The 26,937-nt window shown below is 41.2% G+C and overlaps 1 protein-coding gene and 1 long non-coding RNA gene across 7 annotated transcripts in view; one reads left to right on the forward strand and one right to left on the reverse strand.

Moving 5' to 3' along the window:
• Positions 1-122: 122 nt before the first annotated feature.
• LOC109394379 (uncharacterized) lies at positions 123-17,951 on the forward strand. Its single transcript, XR_002126430.1, has 2 exons — positions 123-2,473; positions 17,139-17,951. It is a non-coding gene; the product is annotated as an uncharacterized LOC109394379 (long non-coding RNA).
• HOPX (HOP homeobox) overlaps positions 14,293-26,937 on the reverse strand; it is a 20,311-nt gene continuing 7,666 nt past the window's right edge. For 3 of the 6 annotated variants that reach the window (XM_019664375.1, XM_019664376.1, XM_019664374.1), the window contains 2 exons: positions 21,221-21,343; positions 14,293-14,726 (listed from right to left, as the gene is read on the reverse strand). In XM_019664375.1, the coding sequence (XP_019519920.1) occupies positions 14,294-14,713 (420 nt within the window). In that variant the 5' untranslated portion in view covers positions 14,714-14,726; positions 21,221-21,343 and the 3' untranslated portion in view covers position 14,293. Of the gene's footprint in view, positions 14,727-15,191; positions 15,403-21,220; positions 21,344-26,937 lie in introns of those variants that run through there. The other 3 variants (XM_019664372.1, XM_019664373.1, XM_019664377.1) reach the window with 2 other exon arrangements.

Genomic DNA, 26,937 nt, shown 5'->3' on the forward strand with positions numbered 1-26,937 from the left:
AATACAGTTCCTCATGTTGTGGTGACCCCCAACCATAAAATTATTTTTGTTGCTACCCTATAACTGTAATTTTACTACTGTTATGAGTCGTAATGTAAATATCTTTTTGTTTTCCGATGGTCTTAGGCAACCCCTGTGAAAGGGTCGTTCAACCTCCAAAGGGGTCGCGACCCACAGGTTGAGAACCGCTGCTCTACAGCCTTGATAGAGAATGGTGGTAAAAGAGAAAGGGGTTGTGAATAAATATCAGTCTAAGCAACCAACAGTGTCTGCAATAGCAGAATGGGGATACAAGGCCAAGAAAGAGATTGTGCAGAATTTTTCTCATTCTGGGGTGGGTATTATCACTTTGGTGTGTGACCCTGGGTGTCCAGAAGAGACTACTGATAATAAAGCCAAAAGAGCTCTAGGTTCTCCTTAAGACATCGCAGGAGTCAAAATGAACCTTGCCCTGTCTTCATTAGTACTTTGTAGCAGTAGTGATATTATTACTCTTTACAAAGTGCTTTTTTTAGAGTATTGCTATGCCTGTATTACAGTTGAAAAAGTAAACTCAAGAAGGTTAGTATTGGTAACAAATTCTCACTTGAAAGGCACTGATTCTTTCCCTGCCGCTGCCCAGGGACACAGAGGCAGAAGCTCGGGGACATTGGATTCGGTTCCATCTGTAACCCACTGCCATGGCTGAGGAAGACATTGTAACTGGTGGTGTAATGGATCTTAAAACTGCTTTACAAGAGGTGCTGAAGACAGGCCTCACCCATGATGGCGTAACATGGAATTCACTGCCAAAGCCTTCAACAAGCGCCAAGCTCATCTTTGTGAGCTTGCTTCCATCTGTGATGAAACTGTATATGTCGAGTTGGTGGAGGCACCAAATCAACCTCATTAAGGTTGATGATAACAAGAAACTAGGGGGTTTCGTAGGCCTCTTTAAAATTGATGGAGAGGGAAAAACCCTTTAAAGTAGCTGGTTGCAGTTTGTGTGGTAGCTAAGGACTATGGCAAAGATTCTCAGGCTAAGGATGTCATCGAGGGGTACTCCAAATGCAAGAAATTAACAAATGAAAAATGACTCTTGTTAAAATAAGTAAATAAAAAAAATTAAATGGACACAAATCCTCATTTCCTCCCAGCATGTGCCATTCAACGACTCTTGACTCTTGGGCTTGATATGCACAGGAAATGATCCTTCTGTAAAAATGGTTCTTTTCAGCACCCAGCTAAAGTCACACCCTCTGCCCAGTTGGTTAACTCTTCTTGTCCTGGATGGATTGTTCTTGATTCATGTCTCTGATGTGGCAGAAGGACTTCTGATCTGGGTCTTAGACCTGGTTTAGCAACTCTTTCATTGCCTGACATGGGCAAGTCACCAACCACTGTGTCCGCCTTGCCTGCTGTCAGATTAGCGGCACATGTGTTCCTCCCTGTCTTTTTACCAGTGCCTATTACATGCACATATTTGTGCCTCATCCTCACCTTCTCCCTTCTTTCTTCCCAGAAAGTGATGTCAGCATCCAGCCCTGGATGCTGACAGATGCTCAGACCACCACTAATGACAATACAGGGGAGTGTGCTAGATAAGGCTGTTCTGTTCAGATCCTGGTTCACTGTGTATTGTTTACAGAAGAAATGTTCTAAGGTAGAGGAAGAGGAAGCTTGCCAAGGATGTTTAATGGGATCTTGTAAACATTTGTGTTCTGGGTAACTGTTAGTGTTTCTTATTTGGGACTCTTTATTTTAAAGAACTGAAAAGACTGTGTAGGTAAGAATTCAGAAGTATACACCAGCATCATTCCATGCTGGGTTGGCAGGCACTGCTTAAAGACTCCAATTCCCACATCTTGCCTTCTTTCTTACCATCAGAACCCTGATTTTGCTCAAGGCAGCAATATGCCCAATTTAAAATACCTTCCCAGATGCCCTTCCATTTAGGAGTAGCCATTGGACCCAATTCTGGCTAATGAGATGTAGGTGCAAGCTGCTGGGTGGGGAGGCTCTCAGGAAACCTTTTCTAAAGGGGAAGAGCCTTAGCTGGCATTTGCTTTTGTCTTGTTCTCTTCTTGTTCTTTTTTTGCTTGAAATACAGACTCAATGCCCAAGCATCCATCTTGCATCGTGAACACAACAATTACATGCTGAAGATAGCAGAGTAGAAAGATAGAATGACTGTAGGTCCTTGACAATATTAGACAGCTTCCTACCTGCTGACACCTTATGTAACAATAATCAACCAATTAAACAAATAGACCAAAAAAAAGTCTATTTGGCTAATCAATTATAATCCAGTTACTGTTCAATACAATCAAACACAATCTTAATTGATAGACTATTAAGACATTGAATGTGCTATGATAGAAAATGGATGCAAATCGATTGCAGAGTCCTTTAGAGCTATGCTGGTCAAACTTTCATGTGCATATATACACACCACGTGGGGACCTTGTTAAAAACGGAGGCTCTGATTTAGTAGGTCTGGGCTGGAGTCNAAAATCCTTCTGCACTGCTAATCTGGAACTCTAAGGATGAGTCATATAACCTATGAGTCAGTTTATCATTGTATTTAAGTAGTTAGATGAGTTACATAAAACTAAGATTCAAATCCAATGTTTCTTATGTTTTCCTAAGTGTAAGTGGTAAACTCTTATGAGAAGCCACATTGAAATTTAAGTGTACACAAGTGCAGCCATGCTCGGGTATTTGTAAGAGTATAACTGATGGTGCAGGTGAAGCAGAGAAGGTCTCTAGGAAACTTCACTTCTTCATGCTTATAATTGTTTTTATTATAGACCACAATATCATAGCACCAGGCTTCCTAAAACCAAACAATCTTATTCTCCTGCCTGCCAACATAAGTAGTGGCTGATGTCCCAGATCCTTGCTTGACTTAGGTGTGCTTCACTACCTTTTAGTAGTTCCATCATGGGGAAAAAATGTGAAGCGTCAAATCATTTTTCTTATTACCATTGTTATTGATAGTTACTTTGGCATTGAGTTTGGGCAGGGATATATTTGAAACAGTTGGAATGAGGGGTTTTAATGACTTTTTAGCGGACAGTGGAATAATGCAAAACAAGATTTCTAAATGGAGATGGTAAGGGTTAAGAAAGGGTAACAAAATGTCCCTACAAAGGTGACAAACTCCTATCTACCACACATTTGCACTAGTTCAATAAAGTATGTACTGGAGAGCATTTGAGATCTTGCTTCCCAGCATATGTCGTCATGTTGGCTCAAATAAACTCTTATAAAAGAAAGAAAAGTATGTACTTGATGTACATAAATTATCTACTTGTCATCTTTTCCTTTAATGTGCAAACATATTTTTTCTTAAGTCTCCATCAACTAAGAAAAGTCTGGTTCTCTGACCATCTATTTTCAAAGTTTGTTGGCTTATGTGTTCCTGGCTTTCTTTACTCTGAATTTCTGCTTCTCCTGGTTTCTTAATTACTCTAGTGGCTAATATTCCTCCTTCCATGCACACATCTCTTCCCGTCTTCACTCTGCCATTAGTCAGAACTCTTTTTGCTACAAATGACAGATATACACCATGAAGGGAATTTACTGGATCACAGAGCCAGGAAGGCTGGGGTAGCTCAAGAGAGGAGTGAGAACCCAGGCCTCAGGACCTGGCCTCTCTCTCTCTTTTTCTCTCCAACTCCCAATTCTGCCTGGTTTCATTCTCCCCCATTACAGAGTGACCTTCTCTATGTGGCTGGATAGATGGCTGCCTGAAACCCCAGGCCTCCATCTTTACAACTCTCTATGCAAGAGGGTAATAGAGAACTAATGCTAACTCCCCCAGGTCCAATTGGGAAAACTCTGGTGAAGGACTTTGGCCCAGCTGAGGTCAAGGGCCCCTACCGTGGTTCTGTCCCTGTGAGCTAAGGAATATGGCGTTTTGATTGGCCAGCTTGGGTCACGTGTCTAACTCTGAATAGGGTGAGGAATCTGGGGCACTGTGATTAATTGCTCTTCCAGGACCACATGAAGTAGAAGGAGTTCCCCAAATGTAAAGGGGTGCTATTACCCCTTTACAAGAAGAAGACAGCAGACAGAAACAAATGCCTCTGCAGCCCACTGCATGCCACAAGCATGGCTCGAGCAGCATCTTCCCATCCCACAGAGCATCACCAGTGCTAGGCCGTTTTGTGTAATAGAGCTTTCCTGAAGGGTGAGGATAACAAAGAACAATGGCAGCATGACAACCGCACACCCAGTGCTGCACAGATATTCATTTAAAGTAGAGTATTTGACATGTTCTAGTCCCTGAGCCAATTCCACCAGCCTTCTGGGGCAGCAGACATGTTGACCCATGACCTCTGAAGCCCGCTCTCCCTTACCAGATGGTTCTCCTCCAAGTGTCCAAGGATCTCAAATATCCTCCTACGTGAGTTTCCACAGGACACAATCCTAAATTCCTGCTACTTTATCATGCACAGCCACTGAGTTCTTTTTTGTTGTTGTTTTTCTCCTTCCAGACCTGTTTCATAGTTGAAAAAAAAAAAAACCCACCAAAAAAACCCCAAAACTCATGAAGGTATTTTCAAAAACAAAAGAGAAAATTTTCTCCTTAGGAAGAATCTTTCCATCCTGTGATATTGTGATTTAGAATAAGAAATATATACTTTTTAATATATTTTATAAAATATATAAAATAGCTCCTAAAACCATAATAATTTTCTAAATAAGAGCAATGGGAGCACCTTTTGTTATAATATTTGGTCTTTTGTCCTCAAATAGCTCCAATTTCTGAAATATTAATAGCTTTAGAATGATGAAGGTAAAAGGAGTGTCTTGTTATTCATAACAAGTCCTTTCAACCATACCTGAGTTTATGTTAATAAGGTAATTTTTGGAAAGCCCCTAGACAAGATGGGGCCCTGTTTCCAGGAGAACTAACCATGTGATTAGAGTATTGGAACTTTCAGCCCCACATCTATCACCCACAACCTTCAGAGAGGAGAACCAGGGGCTGGAGATTGAAATTAACCCTAAGGGGCTGGAGATTGAATTTAGTTCTGAATGGTCGTTGATTTAATCAATATTGCCTACATAATGAAACCTCCATAAAAATCCCTAAAGTACAGGATTCCAAGAGCTTCCAGGTTGTGAACACATGGAGGTGCTGGGAGGGTGACTGCCCAGAGAAGGCATGTGAGTTCCACACCCCTCCCCCACATCTTCCATCTGGCTGTTCCTGAGTTATATCCTATATAATAAACTGGTAATCAAGCAAATAAATAGTTTTTCTGAGTTCTGTGAGCTGTTCTAGCAAATTAATCAAACCCAAGGAGGGAGTCATGGGACCCTCTGATTAAAAAAAATAAAAAACATGCCTACCATCAATATGGTATATATTAATATATTAAGTTAATATTAAGGTTTATTCTGAGTGGTGGGATCTTGAGTAATTTTTATGGGTTTTGTTGGTTTTATTGCCTGCCTTCCTTCCTTTCTTCCTTCTTTTTTTTTTCTTCCAGCTAGAAATCTCACATTTATTTCTCTTGTTTTTGAATTTTCAATTTTATTCACTTCTGCTCTTATTATTACTTTGTTCTGCTGGTTGTGGGATGATTTTGCTCTTATTTTCTTAGATTCTTAAGGTAGAAGTTTACATTATTGACTCAAGACCTTTCTTATTCTCTAATTAGACATGCTATAAATTTCTCTCTAAGCACTATATTAGCTATATCCTGAAAATTTTGATGTATCGTATTTTCATTTTTGCTCAGTTCAAAAATTTTTTCTAGTCTCTTAAGACTTTTTTTTTATCCATGGATCATTTAAAAGTGTATTGTTTAATTTCGAAGTATTTGAGACTCGTCCTGTTAACTTCGTTATCGATTCCTCGTTTAATTTTGTTATCATCAGAGAGCATACCTTGCATGATCTCTTTTCTTTTTTTATTGTGAAATACACATTTTAAAAAATTAGTTTCAGCTGTACAACACAGTGCAATAGTTATACTTTTTACNTGTCACATGCTGAAGCAGGACAGGGTCAAACCAGGTCAGAAATGCCTCCTCTCCTGTTGGCATCTATCACCCCCTTTCTCTGACACAGAACTTCAGAGCTGGAAAGAATCTTGGAGAGGAACTCCTCCAGTCCTCTCCTATAATAGCCCAGGAGAAGGAGGCCCAGAAAGACTTATGTTCCCAGTGTTGTACTAGTGACCAGTACCCTAGAATGGAAAGCCTTCTCTTCAGTTTCAGTCCTGTGCTCCTGTGCTCTGCTTGACCTTCTTTCTTTCTTTCTTTCTTTCTTTCTTTCTTTCTTTCTTTCTTTCTTTCTTTCTTTCTTTTTTCTTCTGGGGTGGGGCCCCAAATTTGTATTTCTAATGAGTTTCCAGGCAATGCTGATGCTTCTGATCTGAAGACCCACTTGGTGATCCGATGATGCAGGTCTTTGAACATGGAACAGGAAATTTAGATTTATTTTATTGTTTCTAAGTGTAATGGAAAGCCCTTACGTGATTTCAAGCAGTAGAGTCTGAATAAAGAATATATTGGAGGAAGAGAGTAGAGAAGAAAAGTACAGTGTACTCTCAAACTATTTGTATCTTTGGATCTAAAATGTGTCTTCTGTAGAAGGCACATAGTTAGATCTTGTTTTGTTTTTTTCCGTTTTTTTTTTTTTTAACCAGTCTGACAACCTCTGCATTTGATTGGATTGTTTTATCCATTCACATTTAATGATGTAGTTGGATTTATGTCTGCACTCATGCTTTTTTTGTTTTCTAATGTCTCATTACTAATTTGTTTCTCTTTTACAAACTTCAATTAAATGGATATTTCCTACTATAATATTTTAATTCCTTTAATATTTTTTCACTGTGATTTTTTTAAAATTAAATTTATTGGGGTAACAATGGTTAGTAAAATTACATAGGTTTCAAGTGTACATTTCTATAACACATCATCTATATTCTGCTAGACCCTTTTCAACAGGCTATTCTGTCTCTAGTTTGATAGACAAAATCAAGAGGGCCACAAACTAAATACAGGCAGGCGGTTGGTACCATTTTAAATGGGCATTGACTATCCTCTCAGGATATCAATTCCAGCCACAGCCACCCACTGGAACCACCCACCACTGCTCATTTTGCCTAAAGAACACAGGAGAGAGGAAACTGTTGTCTCTGATCTTATTTCTTGCCTTAGAAAGGTTCCATCTATTTCCATTGACACAGTTATGCTGGCTCTTCCATGAACATTTTTGCTGCTTCTTTGTGGAGTCCTCAGTCCTTCAGAAATATTAATCAAATGTACAGATTTCTAAATTGGACTCAGACTCGAGGACTGTTAAACGTGTACTTCTTTTCCTCGTTTTGTTATTTAATTGCTATTATATAATACAAAGGCTACTAATGTTCTTCCATTTAATCGGGTGCATTTTCTGTTATTATGTTTTTGTGGATTCCTGTTACAGGACTTTGTATGAGGTTTCATGGATAGGCTCCAGTTGACTTTAAAGTACTCCTCTAGTTAGTTGGCTGAGGGCCATTGGATTTGGCTGCCTGCTAAAGAGATTTCCGGGAGGACCATTTGAAAGCATCTACTTCTCCAAGGTGCACCAAACAAACTTGATTTCTAGAAATGAGGATGAAAGTTCTAACCCCTGCTGTCAGATCTACCTGTTAGTTCTCCACAAAGCTCAATCTCTGTTATTTCATCCCTCTTTGGCTGACAAGTGCTTGCTGTTGCTGCTGCTTTGTTTCTTCTTTCCTTCTCTCTCTTTCTTTTAAAGGAAACTTTTAAAGCAAATCACCCTTGTGACCTTGGCCTTATAAAAGTTCTCAACTTTTTCCAGTAAAGAAATTGTTGAAAAGTTTCTCCAAAGATAGTCTAAACAATTTCAGATGAAAAGAACTAAGAATATTTTAAAGCTTCTTAAACTTTAATTTTAGCACAAGTTCTATTGTTGCTGTGGTTATTAATGTCTTATGAAAATTTCAAAGAGTAATTTGTCTGGTGGCTGTGTTTTCTCTTGTGGATAGGGGAAGACAATGCATAAACCTTTTCAAAGTGGTTGAATGAAAACTGGTGGTTTTTTTCTAAATTAATTCCAATGCTTGGGTAGACAGCTTTACCTTTGTCTCCTAATCATACAGTTACTTATTTTAAAGATATTTACCTATATGAACTGAACTAGCTCACAGAGAGTGCTACAACTGGTAACCTGCAGAGGTGGCTGTGCACTCACATTTATCATCATCTTCTTGTCCCAGCCATCCCAACCTCTTTGTAAAGCCACTAATATCAAACCAAGAAAAAAAGGGTACTTGTGACAGATATTTCTCATAAACAGAGCCCCGTGGTAAGCTGGCCCAAAGTGAAAAAAGCAGACGGATCATTCTTCAGGGCCATCTCCCAATTTTCTTTAGCCTGAATTTCCTTTATGTTCACCGTGGACTTGATGAAGCAACGGGCTCCTGAAGCATTTTGTATTTTCTTAACTGAGACAAGTGATGTGATGCCATTTCCCCCAAGAAAAGCGGTGGGTCTTCAGGAGGGGGTAGGGTTTCCCCACTCATCATTTACTGAACTGCTCTGGACGGAGTGGGGAGGGGGTCACCCAAGCTGTCAGTGTCTCTCAGAACTTGACAAATAGAATTGGACTAGTGATCTGCCTCCCCAGGCTAACACAGGGCTGGTTAAAGAAGAGAGAGTTTCACTTTGTTTTGGTTTTTGTTTGCTTAATATCCTTAAGCTTAGAGCAGTAGCTCTCCTGCCTGGCCGGGCCTCAGAATCACCTGTAGAAATGCCCAGGCCCACCGCACATTTTAGGAATCCAGCGTGGGAGAGACACAAAATGTATTTCAGCTCTTTTGAGATTTAATCATTAATCTAAACTATAAATGTTTAGAACTTCTTATACCTTATATCTGTAAAGATGCATTAAAATATCTTCTAATGTTGACTCTGTGTGTAATTTCGACACTTGAGNGAGAAATAGCAGCAGCAAGCACTGATCCACACGGGAGAGGATGAGTTAGAGGGCTCTGTGGGAAGTTGGGATCTCCAGGCTTTATTTACCTTCTGTGCTTCCCAACCTTTCACCATATCATGGTATACGCTGAGAAGGATGATATTTTTATGTCCCACTGGTCTAAATAGGCAAGCTGTTTGGGTGGGTGACCACTGGGGGCTCCACAGTCCTAGGCCCTGCCAACAGGGAGCTCTATTGTATCCAATTGGTTATGAGAACTTGAGGAGGTCTCTAAAAATAGAGCACCAGTCAGCTCAACCATAAATGAAGAGGTAACCTCAGGGGATCGCTATTGTCCCTTCTGGGTTTTCTAAAATTTACCTCTTTTAGGGGTAAGTAGATAAGGGGACAGAAAGGAAGCAGAAGAAGCACAGCTATGGGATGCCAAACCTGAAATGTGCTGGATGGAGACGACGTGATGAGAAATGTCTACAGGGTTCTGACTTCACATAGGTGGGCACCTGCCCGGCTGTACATTTACCCTAAGAACAAACAGGCTTGACTCTAGGGTTAGGCAGGCAAGGTCTCATCCCTGCAGAGGTCTAGGGAGCTGAAAGGCATTTCATCCCTAAGCCCAAGACCAGAAGGCAGAGTGAGGACCACAGGAGGAGTGTTTCTAAGGATCAAGTCCTGTGGAGCTAGAAGGGAGTGAGGTCGCAGGAGAGTTTAGGGTTCTGCCCTGATGCTAAGCTGGCTGCACAGCATGGGACCACACCTGCAACTCGCCCTAACTGTACAACAGAATTTACACACTGAAATGCCATACACAGCTGTCAAGATCAGCTGTCTTATACACCTTTGTACTGTGGGGTGGCAGCAAAGAAAAGTACTCTAAAGCCAGGGGCAGTAGGAAGCCTTCTTTGGGCATTGCTCTCCAGGTGTCATATTTCATCCCTGAGGATCACTATCCTTAAGGAGAAGAGAGAGCTCGAGTAACTCCAGTGGCTTTAACCAAAGTTCTACTGCTAATGGTGGGAGCCATTTTCTTCTGTAATCCATGTGCGTATTTAACGAACTCTGAAATCTGGTGTGAGAGCAGCATGGCTCCAATTTCATTAATGAGGCACTTCTGTTGGGTGGGGGGCGGGCGGTTCAAGGCTACAAGTCTGATTCAGTAGGATTTCCAGTTACTAGAGCTGAATAAAGGACAGAGTTTTAAAGACTAATTAAAACTTGGAGGAAAAAAAAGTCTCGTTTTCTATCAGGATTCATTTAAGACAAAATGATTGAACTGGCCTCATTCAGAAGAGCCACCCACATCTCTACACTAGTAATGAAGCAGAATATTAATGTACAATTACTGAAAATAACTTCAGCAAGACCACATTTGTGAATTGGTGAGTTGGCACCCAAATGCTTAACAAATTGAACCCTAGCATTGGGGGATGGAACGACGTTCAAGAAAAGCTCAACTATTTTCTGAAGCTACCTATTTTAAATCAACTATGTACATAATAATTTAGCAAACCAGTTGCTGTCCAACAAAAACCATTAAACACCTTGCTTGCTTGCTTTTCCCTCTAGAGCTGAGTCTTATTACATCTCACTTACATCAATACTAATTTTCTACTTGGCTTTATCTTTCTCTTCTTTGTTTCAGTCATCCCCTGGGAAAGACATTTCATTCCTTGCTTGCTTATAAATGAATGCCCTGTTACCCTCACCCATTGATGGAGATTTGTTTACTTCAAGTGAATAGATGATAATTAGACACTGTGATGGGGAGGGGCTGAGGCAAAATAACATTGTTCCTGTCCTTTTTTCTAGTAACTAACATTTCATTCTTTTCAGGAGGAGACCTTTAGAGGTCTTTATTCCACTGATAAAACATCCAACAACTAAAACCACTGAGTTCTGGGAATAGTCCCAGGACATCGAGAGGAGATAAAAATACTGGAAACCTCTCTAAGCACCAACGCCAGCTACACTGGGCTTGAATTAGTGATAATAGAAAATGCCAGATCATCTCAACCTCCCAAGGGGCCGATGAAAGAGCTTTCCCAGCCGCTTCTAACACTGACTTCAAAACAATAAAAGACACAAGGGGTCAGTATTCTGTAAGGTTTATCTAATTTAAATGTAGGAGCTATCTAATTACTGTCATGAGAAAAACCCATTCTAGAATCTCAGCATAGGCAACTTAAAAAGTTATTTACATTGAGCACCCTTCACCTCACTTGGGTTCCTACAGGTGTCCTCCCCATAGCAGAGAACATTGTCCTACAGTGCGACAGTCATCATGAGGTCATCAAAGCCCCCACTCAGAGAAAATGTTAGTCCCTCTTGTCCTAGCCAAAGTATCAGAGCAATGTGAATCAGCTCTAGTTTATTATCTCACAGGAGCATTTCATGCTTATTTTTCTTCTACTAATGTATTACTTGTTCTAGAAAAATGAAGAATATTGTTCCAATTCTGGAGGTGGGGAGAGTGTTAGGGATGAGGAAATCAGGCATATGAAATAAATATTATTTTCGTAACCTTTACTTGTAGAAAGGGAAAAAAAACACTAATACAGAAACGGGCTGTGCTGATACCAGCCACTGCCTATATGAAGGCCCAGCACACAGGGGCCTTCGTAAATTATGTAAAGGGTCCCTATAATGCCTTGTATAAATAAAAATAATTTTATTTATGCCTGGAAGTTCATCATTGGGCATGATATCTCCAGAAGAGACTTCTTTTTTTTTTAGAAGACACTTTTAAAAATGTAAATGCTGTTTGAGAAAATTAAAGAAGACGCCATTCCCACCCACCAGTGCACACTGGGGTGGGGACAGTTGGGAAAGGGTTGAGGCAGCAGGGTGAGGTGGAAAGAACGGGAAGTCAGAAGTTGAGACGCAACTGAGTAAGGGGTGACAGAGGGTTACCTAGGAAGCCTCTTTCAATGAATTTGCTAAACGTTGCCCCTCTCTGAGCTCTGGGGTCTCAGGTGCTTCCCTGCAGTCTCTGCAGGAAGAGCAGCTAGCCCAGCTGTGCAGCAGCCTCAGGGAGGAAGGAGGTGTTGGCCTCATGGCAGGAAAAGGAAGCCAGGGGCCCTGCAATGAGGCTGACTCACCCCCACACCCACTAGTTTGAGGGTTGGGTCTACCATTTGTTCATCTGAGGAAGGTAGGAGAGGGGAATGAAAGAAGCACTGCCTGGGAGGTGGAGATTAACCTGCTGGGCAGGGGTCCGGATTGGCTTATCTCAATCACGGAAAGCAGCAGCTGCCCTTTCTTCCTGCCCCTCGTTTGATGGTATTTCAATACTCTAATAGCAGGTGAATCTTTAAAAAAAAAAAAAGGTATAAGATGAATCTTGAGCAAGGATTGACTATAACCCAGGATAACTATCATTTAACGCATGGATTTTTTTTCAAGAAGACATATACCGTGTTTCCCCGAAAATAAGACCTAACTGGAGAATAAGCCCTAGCATGATTTTTCAGGATGCTCATAATATAAGCCCTACCCCAAACATAAGCCCCAGTTAAGATCGTGAGCGAGACAGGACTGTTTGAATAAACATAGATTTTTGTACATGAATAAAGGAATAAATGTAGATTGTTGGAGCAAAAATTAATATAAGACCCGGTCTTATTTTCAGGGAAACACAGTAACATATGTTGAATTTTCAGTCCTTCCCTCCCATCCTACCCAGCTGTTTATCCTTCCGCTGTGGAGATAACATAGCATCCTGGTTAGGGCTCTGGGTGGTGCCCAGACTGCCAGGGTTCAAATTCTCATTCGGTTACTTCTTAGCTGTGCTTTTGAGCAAGTTATTTAACCTTTCTGTGCCTCCGTTCCTGTGTATGTACAATGGGACTCATAGTGTCAACCTCACAGCATTGTTGAGACAAATAAGTGATTTAATAATTGGAGGATGCCTGGAACAAAACCTGACAAGTATTAGCCACTACAAAGGCCAACGTAGTTTTTCTGCTTTACAGGTGAGGGAATAATGATAATTTACCATGGGAGACTCAGGGGCTGAGAAGAGCTTAGACCCCTAGTTGGTGCTGTGCCCACAATAAATCCACAGCCTTCTATTTATAAGATGACTACTTATTGTATCTGTGATCACTCCTCTTTTTTTAAATATAGCATGGGATTTTAAATGATAAAACTTAAACAGGCTGCCTCCTCAGGGGTTTCCAAGAATCATGAGCTGTAAGACTTGGGTTACAGCAAATCACCTTCCATTAAGTTCTGGTGCTGGTTAACTCGACATCTGTTCCCTTTGCCAAAAACAGGTATGCTTGATTTTCTCTTTGACCTAGGAATGAGAGGATTTTCTAGGGACAAGTTCTGGTTTAATTAGTAAAAATCGTCTTGGACTTGGAGTCCAGAGTCTTGGTTCTACAATATAATAGGATCCATGGGCGCATCCATTACAAACTTCTAAGCCTCAACTGAGTAAGAGTCATGGTGAGGAGAGAACAAACTGTCTAAGGCTCTGGTCTGTACAACGGGAAGAAGAAGAACGTCTCGGTTTTACAGCTGAGACGAGAGGTGTGAAGTACTTGGGGCTTCTAAGGGAGAGATGCTAGAGCAGTTCCAAGTAGCAGTATCATGCATAACTAATCGTCTTTCCATGACCAAAGGGAAAGGAGACGTCAGAGTTTAGACAGGGTTTTAAAAAAACGTCAGTTGGAGCAGCCAACACTGCACCTGGGGGTTAATAAACATGGATAGTGTTGCATTCTCTCCCGGAAACAATTTTCCGGATGATAACAGGAGCTTTTAAAAACAGATAAATAAATCAATGCATTTAAGGGGACATCTGCTTCCACTCCCTTCAGCTGTAATGTCAGATGTCTACCTTCTTGGAAAACTCCAGAAAACGACTGTAAACCTTAGAGCAGGGGAGATTTTTAAAAATCTGAATCAAATCTGCCTGGCTAAAATATGCAATTTTAGCTCTGCTGCTAAGGGAAGTTTAGCTCTGCTGCTAAGGGAATTTTAGCTCTGCTGCTGAGGTAATGGAAAGAGCCTGCTTAACGACCCGTGCCATCCGGGCCATTCCCTCCCTCCCGCTGGGCCTCAGTTTCCTCGTTTGCCAAACCTGAGGACTGAATTTATAGTTGATCGCTAAGGGCCCCTCGAGCTCTGACATTCCGGCAGGGGACAGATTTGAGGGCGCTGGGCTCAGCACTTCTCAGGAAGGCTTTGCTCCCAGCCCAAGGGAGAAACTGAGCCCGGGAAGGCGAGGCAAGAGTGGGTCAGGGACCCTGCTCTCTACCCGGAGGGAGGAGAGAGCGTTTATCCCGGGCTGTGGTGCAGAGTGGAAAACCAAGGAGAAGGAAGAAAGAACGTGAGGTTTCTACGCAGCTCCTGGGGGAGGCCCCGCGGGCTGGGGATGGAGGGCCAGGCGGGGCACCCCGTGGAGCCCCGAAGCTGGGGTGCGGCGTTGGGAGCGATGCAGGGTCTGGGTTCCTGGGGTGCGGGCAAAAGCTATGGAAGATCGGGGGAGGGCAGCGAGCGGCGGGAGGCGAGGGCGAGTGAAACCTCCCATATTCGTGAGACGGCCCCGGCGAGGTGGGGGCGCGGGGGTCCCGGGGGCAGGGGTCCGGGCGCGCGGGGCGCGTGCGGGGCTCACCTGGGTCTCCTCCTCCGTGAGGCCGGCCTCGGCCGCGATGAGGCACAGCGTGGTGGGGTCCGGGTGCTTGTTGACCTTGTTGAAGTTGTACTCCAAAATTTCAACCTGGTCCTGGGTGGGGCCGCTCGCTGTCTCCGCCGACATGGTCCCGGCGGGGCTGCGGGGAAGGAGAAGCAGCTGCGATGAGCAGGCGGGACGCGGGGAGGGACGGAGATCCGGACGCGGCCAGGCGCCCCGAGCCCGCGGGGCTGTCCCCTCCCGCAGGCGTGAGGCTGCGCGGGTCCCAGGCGGCTGCAGGCTGCGGCGGGACCTGCCCGGGGATTTTTACAGCGACTTTCCTCGGGGCCCCCAGGTTTGGGGTGATTGGGGGGAAGATGACGCCGCGTGCCCTCCCGGGCCTGAGGCTCTAAGGAAGGAGTGAAGGAAGCGCGGCGTGATTTTGAAAAACCGCCCTCAGAGTCGGTCCGGGCAGAAGGACCTGCCCCGGGGACCGGCTTGACAGATGGCGTGGGCGGGTACCCCGGATCCCGCAGCGGGGATGCCTCCCCCGTATGCGTGGCTCTGCCTCTGAAGTGGCTTAGTACTTTGGGGCCCTCGCCGGGGACAGTTGTAAACCCCACACCTTTTCCTAAGAAACGGCCCACAGGACAGAAGTGACTTCTCAAAGTTGGGGAAATGCGGGCGGCGGTTTTATTCTCTCCCTTTTACAGAGGTGGAGATAGGTCCACAGAGACGCGCTTTACGCTGGGGTTCCTAAGACCGGGAACTGAGCATCAGGAGACATTTCCACCTGAGGGTTTGTCTGAGTCACGCTGCATTCTGCGGGCTCCGCCTCCATCTCTCCACCCCCCCATCCCCCCGACTTTTCTAACTAAATCTGAGGCCTCCAGCCACCCCTGCTGTTCACTGCCCCAGGTGACCTGGCCATGTTCCCCAGTGTACGGTAGGTAGCCCACTTGACTGTGTGACCCCTCTAGGTGAGGACGTCCAAGATAAAGCCAAAACCCAACTGAGGACAATCTATAGCAAGTGTCTTTTAAAACCACAGACTTCCCTGTGACTGTATTAAAATAGACTGTAAAGTCCAGAGAATGGGTACGTTACAAGCTTCAAGAGCTCTTGTATTTCCTTCCTTTGGAGTCAAATACTGCTCTAACAGATTGTGGACAACATGACTTCCTACTACATCTTCTCCATTCCTAAGTAGCCTCTGAATGGGAGGCCCCTCCCCCCCAAAAATGGCAGCTGTGCACCCCTCCTACCCTCCCCCCAATTTAAGATCTATCAAAGTCTAAGAAGTTAGAGTCTTCAAGATCTTGGCTGTGAATTTGGTACAAACAGGTCAGGACTTGACACTGCTGACTGTAAAAGACAAGCGCAAATGTGGGAACCATGTTGGCTGGTGGTTTTAACAAACAATTGCAAAATCATCCAGTACAATCCTGAATGTGTTTTGATGTGGTTTGTGGCTGGGTGTGAGCCACCCTTCACCCATCTGCCTGCATGCCTAATGTTACCTTTTCCCACTGTGTCCGCATCCCAGGCTCCCTAAATAAATGTCTGTACTTCTCCTCTAGGTCAATTGAGGAGGCTTTCAGAAAAGACAAGACGCCATTCTACCGGAGAGAGCCTTGGGCTCAAGCCACTTGTCAGGTCACTGTATAACCTCCTTGCGTTTTTAGGGAACTCTGTGCTCCCCCTCCTAAAAATCTTTAGCAGTGATTCTTGTCACATGCTGAAGCAGGACAGGGTCAAACCAGGTCAGAAATGCCTCCTCTCCTGTTGGCATCTATCACCCCCTTTCTCTGACACAGAACTTCAGAGCTGGAAAGAATCTTGGAGAGGAACTCCTCCAGTCCTCTCCTATAATAGCCCAGGAGAAGGAGGCCCAGAAAGACTTATGTTCCCAGTGTTGTACTAGTGACCAGTACCCTAGAATGGAAAGCCTACGCTTCAGTTTCAGTCCTGTGCTCCTGTGCTCTGCTTGACCTTCTTTCTTTCTTTCTTTCTTTCTTTCTTTCTTTCTTTCTTTCTTTCTTTCTTTCTTTCTTTTTTCTTCTGGGGTGGGGCCCCAAATTTGTATTTCTAATGAGTTTCCAGGCAATGCTGATGCTTCTGATCTGAAGNTAGCTGGCATTTGCTTTTGTCTTGTTCTCTTCTTGTTCTTTTTTTGCTTGAAATACAGACTCAATGCCCAAGCATCCATCTTGCATCGTGAACACAACAATTACATGCTGAAGATAGCAGAGTAGAAAGATAGAATGACTGTAGGTCCTTGACAATATTAGACAGCTTCCTACCTGCTGACACCTTATGTAACAATAATCAACCAATTAAACAAATAGACCAAAAAAAAGTCTATTTGGCTAATCAATTATAATCCAGTTACTGTTCAATACAATCAAACACAATCTTAATTGATAGACTATTAAGACATTGAATGTGCTATGATAGAAAATGGATGCAAATCGATTGCAGAGTCCTTTAGAGCTATGCTGGTCAAACTTTCATGTGCATATATACACACCACGTGGGGACCTTGTTAAAAACGGAGGCTCTGATTTAGTAGGTCTGGGCTGGAGTCTGAGATTCTGCATCTTTCACAAGCTTGCGGCTGATGCTGATGATGCCATTCCTGAACCACGCCTTAAGAAGAAATTGGGAAATGACAGCTCTTTTGTCAGTCTGCTCCTATATTGTAGCTTTTCTGTTTTCCTTTGATACACTTATCATTCAATTAAAAATCTGCAGAGGACTCATTCAGTGCATTTTCAACAAAAAGTTAAGGTTTTATTTAGAATATCATTTTAGAGACAAAAAAGCAGTTTGTTTTGTTTAGCAAAATAAATTTAACAAATGCATTTAAATAAGGTAAATTCAAGACTTTTGCGGATTTTTTTCTCAGTTAGTTGCTTTTCTGTCTTGTTACTTGCAGTTTCTGCCTCCTAACCTAACTGGATTCTTTCTAAGTTAATGCAGCTTTAATCCAAGAAACTACTTTATGAAATCTGAATGACTCGAATATTCATCTGTCTTCTCATTCAACCTCAATGTATTAAATGAAACATAAGGAAAGCAACTTAGTGAAGTAGATTCAGAAAGAAGTGCTTCTCCCTCTTGGTCATGTTATCTTTTCAACAAGGGACTTGCCGGCTCTGAAATGGATGTTGAAAGTAAATTGTTTCTGGGAGGTGATGACCAAAAGCAAACTTAGATGGTTTTCACACTAACTGGCATTATGACCCAAAGGGAAATACAAGTCACACCACTTTCTTAGCCAAGCCACTGCTTTACACAGAAGCAGCACATAGCTTCCTATTGTTATTTTCATTAGTTATAATATACATTAAAAAAATAGAACATTGTGTTAAATAGCAGGACAGCTGAAAATGGAACATACAACACTATAATGACAAAACAAAATAGCTTGGTTAAGCCGAGGCGAGAAACCATAGATGGTCTTCATGGAGGGAAGCTACCAATGTCCACCGTCTCTTTAGTCTGTAACAGATCTGCATTCTGAAGGTAGGCCTTCTGACTTCCGCCACTGGGCCAGGCGTTGCTTAAACCATTTCTGGAGGAGGGAAATGTGCAAAATTACCTGTCACATACTGAAAAAACCCCAAAATGTCCATTCTCTTCTAAAAGGTAGCCTCTGTGGCCCAAATGGAAAGGGGGAGAGCAAGGAGTGTGTCCATGGGGATGGTTCTTCTCGCTGTGACACTTAAACCTTTCCTGCCTCAGGACCTTTGCCCATGCTGTTTCCTGTGCTTAGAATGTTCCATCTTCATTCTTTATCTGATGATCTCCCTTTCATCCTCAGGTATCAGTTTAAATAGAGCCTTCTCAAAGAAGCCTTCTCTGACCACTTTAAAGTAGGTTCTCCGCTCATGTTCGTACTTTGTTATCATCACAGGACTTTTAAGGTCTGTAATTGTTTATTTGTGTATTTCTCTTTTAATCTGCATTTCCTTCTGGAATATAAGATTCATGAAAGCAGACACTGTATTCATTTTATCATCATTTCATCCTTAGCCCCTAGCACNACACGTATGTTTCCTCCCCAATCTACCCTCTGGCTTGTCTGCCTCCAGAAGAAACCAAGGTTCTGATTTTTGTATTAATCATTCCTTTGCTTTTTTAAAGTAGTTTCATTGCATATGTATGGATCCCTAAAAGAGCACTTTTTTAAGTTTTGTATGTTTTTGGGATGTATAAAAATGGTATCGCTATATACAATTCTTCTGTGAATTGCTTTTTTTTTCATCAACATTCCAAGATTCATCCATATATCTGCATTTTGAAAAGTGCATTCATATTCAGTGCTGTTTCCATTTTGTGAATATACCACACTTTCTGTATGTTTTTTCCTGTTGATGAATATTTAGGTTGTTTCCAGTTTTTTGCTATGATGATGTTGCCTCGCTGAACATTTTTGTGTATGCCTTCGGAAGCACATCTAGGAGGTGTTCTCTAGGGTACATATAGGAAGAGGACCTGGTCATAAGGTACGTGGCTACTAACTTTACAACAGAATATTAACTTGTTTTCCAAAGCTGTTGAACAACACTACATTTCTACCAGCAGTGTATAGTATTTCTTTTGCTCCGCATCCTCATTAAACACTTACTTGTATTGCCAAACTTTTCATTTCTGCCATTATTATTAGGTATCCTTTTTATCCATGCATAATATCTAAACCTTCCTGAAGCTATTTATGTTTTCAGCCTGCTTAACTTCTTGGGGCTAAAAGGTTCCATATGTTTACTGTTTACTGTGTAAAAGTATTTCCTGTTCCAGCCCAGAAGGATATTTGAGGTATTTTTTGAGAGTTTAGACTCCGTCTCCAGGCTAGCTTGTTATTTCCATTGGTCACCAAGAACAATACAAAAGATATATGGAAAAGTCATTACTGCAGGCCTTGTCTGTATTCTGCTGAAAATGGTACAATTTTCCTTTCTACAGAGCTCCTGGGAGTCAGAACTTTCTTCTGCACTTCTAAAAAAATGTGTTAATCGTATCAATTATTGTCCCCCCCAAAGTGAATATCAAAGTCTCCAAATAAAAACACCAGAGTTGAATTTTAAATGATTGAATAAAGAAGAAGAAAGGATGTAGAGACAGACAGGAAGTGTAAAAGAGAGAGACTATTAGGCTGTGAATTTAAAATAGGATATAAACATGTAAAATCAAACAATGTGCTCAAGCATTTGGACCGCAGTACCATAATCGTAGGGTGCTAGGGTGCTGAGCTCCAGATAAAAAGCAGGTTGGTATTACTTCTTTTAGTTTCTTTCACAAGTCTATCTTAGAAATCAGAATGGAATTATTCCTGTTTTGTGGTCAAGAAAGGTTAACTGACTTGTCTACAGCATCAGAGGAAGACTCAGAATTCTACCTTTTATCCTGGCTACAAAAGGAAAGGCGGTTTGTGATGTCATGAGCATCAAGATTGATTTACACATACAAAATACTATGCATTCTTATGCTCTACTGGTGTCAGAAATTCTAAGATAACATTGAATCACCTATTTGGATCATTGAGCTCGAATGTTAATTATCGTCTGTCACTTTAGTGAAAAATTGGGACTGGAGGCAGCCAGTCTTTCTCACTGTAGGCTAGCCCACTGCTGACCTGCGGGTGTCTCTCCAGCCTCATTTCCTCAGCTGCTGCTGCAGCCTTCTTGTAGACCTCCACACTTCTCCTGGGAAAGCCCTGGTGTCTACTTGACCCCAAGGCAACAATAGAGATAATGGAGTCGCTGCTTTCAAGTTTTGTTCTGACTCCATTTTTTTTTTTCTTTTTTAGCTGAGCCATCCTGCCACCTGTTGGCAGCTCAGCTCAGGCTGGGCATCGAACCGCTGTTGCTCAGAGCTCAAACTCTTGAGCGAGCTCTTAACCAACTGAGCCACTTGGCTGGCCCCCTGACTCCATTTTTTGAGGTTTAGATAAATTGGGGAAATTTATTCACGTTTGTCCAGTAAGATCTGAGCTTTTAACCTTTGATCCAATGTAACAGCTACAGGCACAGCACATGCAGAGCCACCTGCCACCTTCCAGAACATGCTGCACTTGATTCATTGAGGCAAAAGGACTGGGGTGCCAACTAGTACTTGAAGTCATGCCATTCCAACTGGTCTCCAGTGACCATACCATCCCAAGTACCTCTTATTCCCCTAGGCGAAGTTGTCATGCGGTTTAGTTTTTCATGTTTCAGCCTTGCCCTGGGATTATTTCTCAGTAGTTAATCCAAGGCTTAAAAATATGAACTGCTGCCTTCTTTTAAGTTCTGCATATCTGATGTGCACTTTTATATGTGCTTTCTGTAGTTGCTAACTCAGCTAATTGCTTTCCAGGTCCTCCTCTTTAGATTTACTTTCCTCTTGCCTTAGAAGCCCCCCTATCTCAGAAAACCCAGCAGGATTAAGAGCAAAATGAAATTTGAGTTAATGTACTGAAGAGATCAAAGAATTAGAAGTCCTGAGTATTAATCATTGAAAACCTCACTTTTCTGAGCCTCTATTTCTCTCATGTGAAGAAGGAATACAATAATGTACACATTTGCCTAGCTCGCAAACCATTTTACTTTGTTGCAAAGTTCATGTATTATTGTAGAGAAAGTGTTTCTAAACTGTAAAGTGCTTGCTTACCAAGGAGATTATTGTTCTTTAAATGAGTGTGAACTAGGCGCTCAGTCTCCTGGATGGCAAATTGGTAAGAACAGTTTATAAGTTTTTCTCTTTCTGGATTACAGTCTCTTCTTTTTCATCTTTCTGGAATGGTAAAGCACAATGGTTTAAATCAGAACCTTTAACAAAAATCAAATGCTGTATATATTGCCTCATCGGAAGATGTATCCCTGGATGGAACTTCTCAAGACTAACAAGGTTGGGGGAGGGGGTGTCATATCTTAAGCATGTTTTCTCTGCATTGTACATTGATTTGACCTCAGGTGTTGGTATTTTCACTAAAATAATGGTTTCTTTCCTCATGCCTCTACACCACTCCTCAATTTATCCTTTCCTCTCATCTGTTAATGAGGAAACATTAATAGGAAAGAAGATGAGTGGTGAGAAAGTTAAAAATAAGCAAGAACAAATACTCTATGAATTGGTGGATGGAATTTTCTAGGCTCTCTTGGCCTATAAGAATAATGACCAACTGAAATTGTTTTGAAATAATCTGTTCATGGGCCTGTCTTCCCCACTAAATTATATGCTCTCCTATGGGGGCTATGTCATATCTTATAAATGTATACCTCTCCAGCATTCATTAAAAGTGTCTGGCACTTAATAGGTGCTCATTAAATGTTCTTTGAACTTAACAGATGGCATCTTGCATGACTTGATTTACAACATAATTTAGGAAAACACTGCTCTGTGTTTTCAACAACCAGGACTGGCCATGTTCAAAACAAACACATAACATTGGAAAAACTAACTTTTTAGCCTTCTAATATTTTTTTGGTCCTCACTGCCCCAAATAGCTCAGAGTTGATTCATATTTTTTAATTGCATACAAAAACCTCACCCCTGTTATAACAATAACAACAACATATTTATTTAGTAATTACTATGCCCCAGGCATAGTCCTCAATGTCTTAGATGCATTAACTCATTTAATCATTAGAGGAAGCAACATGATGTGATTGGCACTCTTATTGTCTCCATTTCACACACATGGAAACTGGTATTGATGGAAACTTATATACCTTTCCCAAGGAGATGTATATAACTTTCCGCAAATTCAATTCTAGTGAGTAGCAGAAGAGGAACTCAAACCCAGAAAGTCTAGCCTCTGCATCCATGTTCTTAACCACTACACTATATTTCCTCTGTATATTGAGTAGTGGTGTAGACAGAAGAGCCTGGATGGGTGGTTGTGGAAAAAGGGGCCGTAAAGCTAGGTGGTGTCAGCTGGGACAGGAGTGAGGTGGTGTCCTGTGTGTGCTCTGCCTCCCTGTGGAGTGGGGCTAGTCTGGGAGCAGTGCTTCCCTCCTTGTGGCAACTTAGTCAACGTTGGTGACCAGACAGGGTTCTGACCCAGCTAAACAGATTAGCCGGTGATTTCAGTTACTATCGCCAGCACCACCAGCCAGGCTGGCTTTCTTTCCCCCACGTGCCCTTCTTTGTTTGGTACAGACATAATTGAAGGATGACAGTATGTGAGTGATATAGTATACAAATGAAAAAATGTTACGGCATCTGACAGAATGGAATAGAAAGTTTGGCTTCCACCAGACCAGCTGGATCTGAGTGACTGTTGCTGCTACTTAATGCCTAGATGTACGAAGTTTGGTTGAATTGATGAAGGAACCTCCTGAAGCTGTTGTTGGAACAAGTTTCTTAGTGGTCCAGTCTTTCTCAGAGACTTACAGAACATAGCAAGATATTATGAAAAGCTATTGGAGTGGAGGGTATATCTGAATGACTTCGAGCAGTGAATTAATCATTAATTTATCCCAGATATAAAACTCTTTGTATTCACACTGAGTTATTTTTATTGATAGCCCAATTCATGTTCTAATCCAAAGTTTTGTGTGTGGAAACATAAGAAAATGGTGAAAGACAATAATAAAATCTTAGGCTTTTTTTTTTTTAGTATGCTGTGAAATAAATGGAGTATTTAGTTTACTTCCTTTGAAATAAATGGACAAATGAAAGAGGAAAATCTCATTTCCATAATCTCCTTATAGGAGATCTCCATATTGTAAATATTGTAAACAGGTTGCTTTACCAAACATCTATATCTATGATAATTGTTTTGAATTCAGAAAAAGTTTTCTCTAGAAAGAACATTACAAATTGTAGATAGAATTCCAGGCTAACTCACAAAAAGGGAGTGTAACTAAAATGCTATCTATTTGTTACTGAAAAAAAAAAAGAAAATTATCCTGTTGAAATATCTTAGTGAAATTTAATAAGAAATCATTTCATATTGAATGTAAATGCTTAAGAAAAGGGAGTTTTAATTAAAATTTGGCTTAGAGAAATGAGGTTTTGGTGCAAATATTGGAGGGGTTTTCAGGGAACTTTTGATGATGTTAGAGGTTTATAGCACAACTCTGATGTATCTCAAGTATCCAGAATAGTCTCGGACACATTGTTGGGTGTGCAGTGAATACTTATTGAGTGTATGTAAGTTAAACTTTATTTTCACTTCAAAAAGTATGACTTTCCTTTATCTTATAAAGACATAATAATTAGAACTGTATGTGTGTCGTAGATTAAATAAAGGGTGGGGGAGAGGAAGAAGGGGAATGTTGGAAGTATTGATGTGAGAAGTAGGTTGTTTGAGACATAATTAATGAAAAATAAAGAGAAAGCCAGAGATTACTTTGCCTGGTTCTCTCCTCCTCATCCTTCTACCCAACGGACAAGGAAAGAGATAAATTTTGCACCTCGCATTTCCTGAGCCAGCCATGAAGCAGCGCTGTCAGACAAGAACAGTTCAGTTGTGGGCTGGAGTTCTTTGTAAGTGGGAAAAGGCAGAATGAAGCAGAAATAAAGTTATTTTAAGTACATAGTATTAGTTACAGAGAGAATGTTTGTATATCTTTAGTGGATAAATTACGTGTAAGGGATACATTTTAAATCCTCATCACTAAATGAAAATATTAAACTGGCATGGAGTAATAGAGCACTGGGCAGGGAGTCAGACCTGGATTTTGATTTTAACTCTACTTAATAGTCACATGATTGTGGCTGAGTATTTTAAAGATATTGGAAACGTAGTTCTCCTCTATAAAGTGTGGCCGAAAACTTCCTTCCTTGACTATTTACTGCAGTTGTGGTCTAGGGAGGTTATGCTCATGAAGCAACTTAGAAAATTAGAATGCCATACACATTTCCAAGAGTGTTATATTATTTGTTCATCTAGAAAAGTGAAGATGTTGGGGCAGGTGACCTCTGAGATCATATCTCCTCTAAAATTCTGATAATCAGAATGGCCTGGGTTTTAAATCATCGTGTTATTCCTCATCAACAGTTCACTGATGTCGTTGATCTGAGAAAGTGGAATACAGTGGTCCATTCTAAATGATGTCCCTGATTGGCCAAACATTTTGTGCCCAGTTTCTACTTCAAAGAGCAACAGAAGAGCCCATGAAACATTTCGAACAAAGGTGCTTTTTAACATTCAGTCTATCTGTTAAATTAACATGACCATATAATTTGTCATCCAACCCATAAAAGGGGTGCTGTCAATAATTACACTAAGACACCAGGCATACATCAGAAGTGTCCCAGGCAAACCTGGACAGCTGGTCCCCTAATATGTAAAATGTTACATTTCTCACGTAGGTGTGGGATAGTAAAAAAGTTCCTGTTGAATTTAGGCCTCTGTATTGCTATCATAGATTAGCAAGATGCAGGTCTCTTAGGATCTTAGAGGACAGAACCACATATCCCTAACCACAGGAAGAAACAGGAGACTGTTTTTTTTTGCTTTTAAGAAAGCATATTGTTGCATTTCTGTGGTTAAAGGTAAGAGGATACAGTATACCTTCAAATTTCTTGACCTTTCATTTTTATTGCAGTTTGAATAAATAGGGTAGAGATTTGTCTGGTGGAATGAATAATGCTTAGGCCTCTGCCTGCCTTGTTAGTATGTATTGTTAGTATGGTTGAGCTAATGCTTAGTAAGTGAATATCTGTTGCATCTCATACAGAGTTTGGTCCTATGATCAAATATAAACAAAGGAACAAAAACAGCTTGTACTAGAGATTTCCATGGAGCACAGCCATGTGCTCAGGGTATTTCAAACCAGATAACACAGGAGGGGTGCGACTTGTGAAGTAAATTGAATTATCAGATCTCCTCTTTGAATATGCCTGATGCCCTAATACACCAAGAAATTAGACAAATAGATTTCTAGAAGGGGAGTAGGAAATCTCAACATTTTCTAAAGAAAACATTAAAACATAAAGAAAAGTTTGCACTATTATGCTAAGAAGCAAATAAAAAGATGAACTTTCTAAACATTTCATGGAGCGAAAACATGGCACAAATAAGTTAAAATGGTAGATAAATATGCTTTTTATGTTTTAGACTATGTTACTAATTTTTAGCCTCCCATTTAGCTTCCTAATTATATTTTGTTTTGGAGAGCATTAATTAGATTAATTAAATCAATAGACTGTAGGGTAGGGAGATGTATGTGTTTGTCACATAGAAGAGGAGGGGCACTCAAAAGCTCAAATGCTGATGATAGAAATCGGTCAGGTATTTTTAAAATGTAATACAGAGAAGCCACACACAGATGGCTGAGGATCAAGTAGATAGAATTGTCATATTGCTCTGTAGCCATTCAGTCACTTTAAAATTTGGAAAAAATAGAGTTTCTTTCTGAAAGCATTCTCACTGCCAGTGCCCGACTCTGAAAACGGGCTGCTTGTTTCTAATTCAGGAGACAAGTCATCATGATTTATTTTTTTGAAAGGTGTATGCTGGTTCTGTAATATTTTTGCCTCATCCCTAATTACATAGTGAAGAACAGTAGTTAGAGACTTTCATGGTATTGCATGTGCATGATGATGAGTGGATGTTTAGGTTGCCTTTTCATAGGCTGTTGTGACCTGCCTAATGCAAGCAGATACAAAGTGCTCAGGTTGTTTGTACGTTGTGAAATGTATAGAAAAGGCTCTTTGATAAAATAAAATCATCGCTTTTCACAGATATACTTGAATCAATTATTATTTTTATGGTCCAACTACCATTCTTATTTTATGACTGTAATTAGGTAATGGATTAAATGATACACAGCAGGTACTTTGTAGAGCTCCAAAATATGCCAAAGTCCAACTATGCATGCTGCTTGTTGCCATGCGACTCAGTTATATGGGCCTTATTTTTCCCCTGTTGAATTGTTTTTATGAACAGGTGTTCAACTAATGAGACAAACAGGCTGTGCAGCTTTAGCCTACTCATTAATATCACAAAATCATTGAAAAGGACAAATACTCCAAAAAGTCCAGCTCAGGGGATAACTCTGAACCTTCAGTAGATTGTTTCTCTGAACATCAGACATACTGTTGCAGAAAGAGGCTGGATGGAGCCTCAGAAGACCTGCACTCTCCTTCCAGTGATATCATTTAAAACTCCAAGTGACTTTGGACAGCTCACTTAATTGCTTTGAACCTTCATTTCTTGATCTACAATTGAAACTATAATCCTACCCCCACGTATCTCACAGAGGCGGCTGTAGGGTTCAATGAGATGGATTATGTTTATGAATAGCACCATACATTATAAACACTATATGAATACAAGGTACCAGTATTAAGGTTCTAATCCAGCTTTCCCAGTGACTCAGTATATAATGTTGGGCAAACGAATGACATCAGGTTTTGCAATTATTCAAATAGGG

The sequence above is a fragment of the Hipposideros armiger genome, unplaced genomic scaffold (genome assembly GCF_001890085.2).
Source record: "Hipposideros armiger isolate ML-2016 unplaced genomic scaffold, ASM189008v1 scaffold_420, whole genome shotgun sequence".
In the NCBI taxonomy this organism is placed as follows: Eukaryota; Metazoa; Chordata; class Mammalia; order Chiroptera; family Hipposideridae; genus Hipposideros; species Hipposideros armiger.